Raw genomic sequence first — 7,705 nt, 5'->3', positions numbered from 1 at the left:
AGTGTCACATTAAATGAACTGTAGAAAACCACTCCATGTCGAATATGATAGTCAGTGATAACAACCTGTGTGTTCTTTGATGTTTTAACCATTAATTGGGCTTATATTTTGACTAATTGTATCTGTGATAAAGGGTATTTTGGAAATTGGAGACATGGATTTGGATTGACAGGTTTGCTGTGTGTAAGAAATGAGCAAAAATTGTTTCTGTTCTCTTTTATTTTTAGTGAAGTTGGAAAATATAATTGAACGAAAAGCGAAACTGTTTTTTGATGTTTGAACTTTTTCAATTCCCAGAGAAAAAAAGAGGTAGGGATATTCCACATAATAACCTTTGCTATATGAAGCCTGCTTGATGCATGGTTTGTAGCTGACTCAGATACGTCGCTTAGGGTCAAGTACAAGCTTTAATTAGAGGAAATAAAAGCTTTGATATATAGAACGTACCATTAAACTACTACATCATTTTTAAAATCTGATTTATGGCTAACAGTTTTTCTTTTTCCTTTTTTTTTTTTTTCTTTTTCTTAAACCATAAAAGAATCAGAACACACATAATCCATGATTTTTTTTTTTGAATCATAATCCATTAACTTAATTAACGAGCCTACGCAAAGAATCGTAAGTAGTTAACAGTATGAAGTTTCAAAAGTCAAAACCACCTAACACTTTTTTCCTAAGAGAATTAGATATAAACTAAAACCACAAAAAATCCATTAAAGGAAGAAAAAGACAGAAATAGTAATTAGTATTTAACAATTTTATGTTGTTATAAGTATAGTTTCAAGAAAGACCAACAAATTCTCAAAGATCTTGTAACTTAGTGACATGGGCTGATTCTCCAAGTGAGGAGAATATTGATTCAAATCGCTTCTCTTACTTAAAAAATAATAATTAAAAAAAAAAAAAAAGACTTTAGATATGACCAAGCTTTTGGCTAAATTGATAGGTACCTCCAAACTCTTACATCTTGGAGAGCATGGGTTTGATCTAGACATGTGGTTGTTAAAATCCCAATTCAGATCAATAGGATCTTAAAGTTTTAATATTTTAGAATTGTTAAATGATATGAATCTCATTAAAATTTTTAATTAATTAGTAGAATTAAGGTAGGATCTAGATCTAAATATAGGATTGATTTAGACATTTGAGCTCAATTCTAAATTATAAAAATAAAAACCTTTTGTTAGACCTTTTGTAAACAAATCAATTATTTCTTCAATATAAATCCCTAGTTTTAATTGACATCTTATATATTAAAAAAAAATTGTTAACTCTAGTTGTCATAATATGTCAAATCAATTATGAGGAACTCTCTTCTCCATATGAAAAGTACATAAATAAAGCCAATACAATTTAATAATCAATTAACTTTCATTTAATTGAATTCATGCTTTCATAATTATAACTCATGTCAATGCTATTCTTATAATGTCTTTTAGCTAAAACAAATTTATATTTAGAGAAAAGTTTTGTTGCATAATAAAAGGTTATGTGGTAGCAAAAAGAAAATAATATGACCCTTAGACACATGTTGCTTTTTTTTTTTTTTTTTTTATAAAAGGTTTATAAAAATTGCTCTTAAACTAATGCTCTTTTTTTTTTGTTAAAAATATCTTAAGATGCAAACATGAAAATCATCTCCTATTTTTTTGTTTTCAATATATTCTCAGTTACCAAGAAAAGCCTAAAGTACACACACACACACACACATATATATATATATATATATATTATCATTATGCAATTCTTTAGCAAATAAGATTCCTCTTCTTGAATCACCGCTGTGTTCTAATAATCAACAAAGACAGCAAAGCTGCATGGAGTTTTCCTAAAAGTGCTACTAATTATGTTTTATATTTCTTTATTTCTAGATTTCAATGCCTCATGTGGAAACAAAAAGTACGAATATTATTGGCGATCGTTATGACGTTGCAAATAAGATACCCTTTTTTTGAATTATTGCTTAGTATAACTAAACAATCAATAATTTAAAGATAGCAAAACTCACGATATTTTTTGTTTGTGTTGGAAAATAATTATCACAGTGAATCAAGGGCTGGCTACATTGGCATTCTTCGGAGTAGGAGTGAACTTGGTTTTGTTTTTGACAAGAGTGTTGGGTCAAGACAATGCTGATGCAGCTAACAATGTTAGCAAATGGACAGGAACGGTCTACCTTTTCTCTCTACTTGGTGCCTTCCTTAGTGAGTCTTACTGGGGGAGGTACAAGACTTGTGCCATCTTTCAAGCCATCTTTGTCATTGTAAGTTGGCATCATTTGATATATATATTCTCTTTCCCATTCACGCATGCATGGACCCATAAGCACTCAATGACTAAAACATTTTTCTTAGTGGCCAAAGATATTTTTAAAGATGAGAAATGTAACAGTTACAAATTATTTTACAACATTTTTATAAATTGTTATTTTAGCCAACTTCTTACTGGTTCGTATCTGGATTCACTAATAACATTACTTTTTTTATTTACCAACAGCCACTTAGCACATCAGCAATTTATAAAAAATTTTGTAAAAAAGTTTGATCTCTAACATTTTCCTTTAAAGATACTATAGCTTTTACTAAATATATATTACAAACTAATTTATCACCTATCAATAAAAGTTAATTCAAACACTTATTTATTACGTTGATAAAGTTTACTAACCACTTTCATTATCATGTAAATTTGTAAAACTTTGTAATAACATTAGTAGTGGTACTTTTAACATTTGTCTTCTACTAGTCCAATTAATTATTTCTCAAAAGTGTAAATCTTACTGTTCATATGCTTATGCGAATCTCGTGGTATTTATGACAGGGCTTGATATCATTATCGCTATCATCATACATGTTCTTACTTAAGCCTAAAGGCTGTGGTAGTGACCAATCTCATTGTGGATCCCATTCATCCTTCGAGATAGCACTGTTCTACTTTTCCACTTACCTGATTGCCCTAGGGAATGGAGGGTACCAACCAAATATAGCTACATTTGGGGCTGATCAGTTTGATGAAGAGGATCCTAAGGAGGTGCACTCAAAAATAGCCTTCTTTAGCTACTTTTATCTGGCTTTAAACCTTGGGTCCCTCTTTTCAAACACTATTTTGGGCTATTTTGAGAATGAAGGTATGTGGGCTATAGGATTTTGGGCTTCAGCTGGCTCTGCCGCTCTAGCATTGGTCTTGTTTCTTTGTGGAACCCCAAGGTATAGGCATTTTGAACCTAAAGGCAACCCTCTCTCTCGGTTTAGCCAAGTGTTGGTGGCTGCAACAAGAAAATGGAAAGTTGAGATGATGCCAAGTGGAGAAGATCTGTTTGAGTTAGACGAAAAGGAAATTTCTAGTAATGGGGATAGAAAGATGATCCATACTCAAGGATTCAAGTAAGTTCATATCCTTCTACCTTTAAATTACTTATGAATACTTTAGGTAATTAAGGAAATGTAACATGTAGTCAACTATGATTATTCTGTTGAGAATTTATCACTTAATTTAAAATTTTAGGATTGAGGCTTGGTCGTTGTTAGATCGATGAAGTTTACATTGTTATGAATTAAGGTGAGAGTTGGCTTTATTGATACAAAAATTCAGTTTCACAATTTATGGTCTTCAGCTGTATATACATATTTTTCTAGGTAAAATTGGTACTCAGTACGTAATAAGCTATTCTTTATAACTCACTGCTAGGCAAAGCACATAGTCATAAGTGTCTTGACCAAATATGATGTTGAAGTTGCATTCATTCTAGATTTTTGACTGACAACTTAAGCCTCTACTATTTTTAGGCTTTGGCTTGAATATTTTGAAATATAGCATATATGCTAAATGGTTTTCACATTCACCTCATCAGATTCTTCGATAGAGCTGCCGTTATCACCTCAAAGGAATTCAACCAGATTGACAAGGATGCTCGTGATCCATGGCACCTTTGCACTGTGACACAAGTTGAAGAAGTGAAATGCATTTTAAGACTTCTTCCAATTTGGCTATGTACAATAATGTATTCAGTGGTATTCACCCAGATGGCATCTCTCTTTGTGGAACAAGGTGCTGCCATGAAAACCACCATTTCAACCTTCCACATTCCTCCGGCAAGCATGACTAGCTTCGACATTCTCAGCGTAGCGGCTTTCATTTTCATTTACAGGCGGGTTCTTGACCCTCTTTTTGTCTTTACCACAAAAAAAGCTAAAGGACTCACAGAGCTTCAGAGAATGGGAATTGGTCTTGTTATAGCAATATTGGCAATGATGGCAGCTGGGGTTGTAGAGTATTTCAGATTAAAATATGCAACAACAGAATGTGCCCAATGTGAAGGGTCTAGTTCCTTGAGCATCTTTTGGCAAATTCCACAGTACGTACTTATAGGAGCATCTGAGGTTTTCATGTATGTTGGTCAACTAGAATTCTTCAATAACCAATCTCCTGATGGATTAAAGAGCTTCGGAAGTGCACTTTACACGACATCAATGTCACTAGGAAACTATGTGAGTAGTTTGCTAGTGACAATTGTGATGAGAATTTCTACTAGAGGTGAAATGGCTGGTTGGATCCCTAGTAACCTTAACAAAGGTCATCTAGACCGGTTCTACTTCCTCCTAGCAGCTTTGACAATGGCGGATCTAATAGTCTACATTGCATGTGCCAAGTCGTATAAGTATATCAAGTTTGAAGGAAAGAGTGGAATCAAAGAAGGCAATGAGCTTGAGCTTAAAGTATAAGCTGTGGTAGTATATTAGTTTGGCCATATTTTGATGAAGGCTACGTGTGATAAATAAAGTAAGAAGCATTACTGCAGAAGAGAGTGATTTTTGCCATGATACTCTGAGAAATGCTTACCCTTTTCATTTCTCTAAGTTGAGCATATATATATATATATATATAGAGAGTGTTTTAGGATGGAGATGTACTGATGTAATCATGATTTGTAACGAAAGCTTTAATGTAACTTACTTTATATATGCGTAAGGAGTGCCACACTATTACTTGCACGATCTCATTGTGTACATATAACATTGTCCATTGCATGTTATAACATCATGCCAATACTATCAATAACAATAATTGCCCAAAGTCCTTTATAATTTTATTGGCGTGAACTCTTGGATTGAATTTTCTAAAATTTATTCAAGGAAAATATTAGTTTATATTGTACACTTTTATACAAACTAGCATGTAATGTAATTCATGCAAACACATAGATGCATTTAAAATTAAACACAAATTTTATTATAAAATATAATAATTAGTCATATTATTTAAAAAAATAGCATGTAACACATTTACAAAAATAAAAATTAATTACACTTAAAATCTCCAAAGACATTTTTTACCATTCCCCATTTAAAAAAAAAAAAAAAAAAAAAAAAAAAAAAAATGTAAGTCAATTATTCTACTGATCAAACGAATGTTCTAAAGGCATTAGATAACAAATGCCTATATGACCAAATAAGCTGGATATAATTATTGCAATGATATCTTCATTGTAATAGATAATTACTTCATTTGTCATTGCAATAGCTTATAAAATAATTGATATCCGGTTATTGCAATGACATATAAGTTGCAGCTTCAATTTGTCATTGCAATAAATTCTAAAAGAATTAGTGTCTAATTATTGTAATGATAACTTCATTGCAATAAGTTATTAGTTCAAAATTTTCGTTGCAATTAATTTCAAAAATTATTGATATCAATTTATTGCAACGATTTCTTCATTTTAATTTATTGTAATAATTTTTCATAATATATTAAAACTTCTATTGCACCTAAAAATTATAAGTTATTGCAACTGCAATAATTTATTATTGTTGATGCAATAATTTAAAACTTTGAAATTACCATTGCAATAGTTTTAATTTGTAGATGCAATATTTTTTTCTAATACTATACTATACATATTTTGTTGTATTAACACTTGATGTAATAGACTTTTGGTCACTAAAAAATTCATTTTCTTGCAAGTCACAGACATCATGTTGGTCAATCCACCATTCTTCAACACAACCCCACAACCAATCTACAGGACATCCCCACCGGCTCATCCTCTGGCACCCATCCCTACCTATCCAACTAACTTGTCATTGCTAGCCACCGTGGGAGCTTTGCATTATGGGTGGCCGTGGTCTTGGTGCTAATGATGGCATATCTTGCATGGGCATTCATCCATGCAAGATGTTGTCGCACACCACCACCTTCAGATGGAGCTCGAGGAAGGCACTCTCTTCCAAGCCCAATTGCCTAGTGCTTAGTAGTTAGCACCTCTTCTTAGTGGAAAAACATAAAACTATAATGTGAATGATATTTTAGAGTGATTATGTAAAAAATATTAATAAAAATAATTATATATTGGGTCAAAGTATATTAACAGTTAAAGACATCTCTACTTTCTATTGTGTATTTTTGAATTTGTTGGGCTTAGTATATTTGAATTTATTGGACTTTCAAGGCCTAAAAACCCATGTTGATGGCCCAAACAAGCTCGAGAATAAATAATTTAGTTCAAACCTGTTGGTCTATACGATTAATTGGGTTCACACTCAAGTGGGTTAGGCCCACAAGTATTTAGACAAAATACCCATTGGTTTCTTAATTATGTGTTTGACCCAAAATAAAAGAGAAAGAAAGCATCATTTGGGATACTCTCTCCACATCAGCACACATTTTTGGTGAGACTATCTAATAAAATCAAGACACATGAACCAAATAAAAGTGCTCTATTCCTTTTGAATTCTCGATGTTCCAGACATTTAAGCCATATTCCAAAAAGAAAAAGAATAAGAGGACTAGGCATGTTTAGCCACCGCCCACCACCAATGGAACTACCCCTCATCGCACCGAGTTGCCTGCCTTAGAGCTCCACTGCAGGTGTCCGATGCAGTAGTCAGCAGTGTTTTCAAAGTACTGAAGCCACCAGGTGCAGAAAGCGGTCGGTGGGTTTTGCCTACCGATGAAAACAGCACCACACAGCCAATATGTGTGTGTGTGTGTGTGTGTGTGTGTGTGTGCGCGCATGTGTATTTCAGTGGCAGAGAGAGAGAGAGAGAGAGAGAGAGTAGCAATTGATCTGAAGGAAGAAGAAAAATAAATTGAAGTGAGGGTTGAAGTTGTTTTACACAGTATAAAGTGAAGTTGTTTTTGAGTTTTATTTTTTAAAATTTCTAATACTAAAACAACGTTGTTTTGGACTTAAAAATAAAAGAATTAAAAACTATGGAACAATGTCATTTTATGTTAAGTTAAATTTCTTAATTTCCCCCATTTATATCAAACAACCTCTCTCTCTCTCTCTCTCTCTCTCCTTAGCCTTCGCCATTCGTAGTCACCATCCTCTGTTGCTCAATGCCTCCATTTAGTCCATTCTCCAAGCATCTTCGTCTCCTCTCTCCTATTTCTCATAGCTATTCTTTGGAAGTTTTAAGAGAAGGTTTTGACGGTCAATACCTAGGCTACTATGCTTCTCCTTGCTATTAGGTATGTGAATTTATTTGATACTCAAGACCTAAGATACTAACTATGCTTTGTCTTACTATGCTTTTTAGAAAGATTGTGAATTTATTTGAGATATTTTGTGTGGGTATTTGAGAAATATTGTGAATATGTTTGTTTGTTTTTTATGTTTAATGAATATTTGGATTGTTTGATAATTCTATATGGGTTGTTTGATGTGGATTGAATTTTTTTTTTTTTTTTTAAATATTTG

At 32.6% G+C, this 7,705-nt stretch overlaps 1 protein-coding gene across 1 annotated transcript; it reads left to right on the top strand.

The window, feature by feature from the left end:
* The first annotated feature begins 1,865 nt into the window (after window positions 1–1,865).
* On the top strand, window positions 1,866–4,994 carry LOC136071344 (protein NRT1/ PTR FAMILY 7.3-like). Its single transcript, XM_065782510.1, has 4 exons — window positions 1,866–1,902; window positions 2,049–2,266; window positions 2,824–3,386; window positions 3,854–4,994. Exons 1-4 carry the CDS (start codon window positions 1,881–1,883, stop codon window positions 4,722–4,724), a joined length of 1,674 nt encoding a protein of 557 aa, XP_065638582.1. The 5' UTR covers window positions 1,866–1,880; the 3' UTR covers window positions 4,725–4,994.
* The last annotated feature ends 2,711 nt before the right edge of the window (window positions 4,995–7,705 follow it).

This window comes from Quercus suber, unplaced genomic scaffold (assembly GCF_002906115.3).
Source record: "Quercus suber isolate HL8 unplaced genomic scaffold, Cork oak 2.0 scaffold_304, whole genome shotgun sequence".
Classification (NCBI taxonomy): domain Eukaryota; kingdom Viridiplantae; phylum Streptophyta; class Magnoliopsida; order Fagales; family Fagaceae; genus Quercus; species Quercus suber.
Note: the sequence above shows the minus strand (reverse complement) of the source record. Positions and strands in the feature narration are given on the sequence as shown.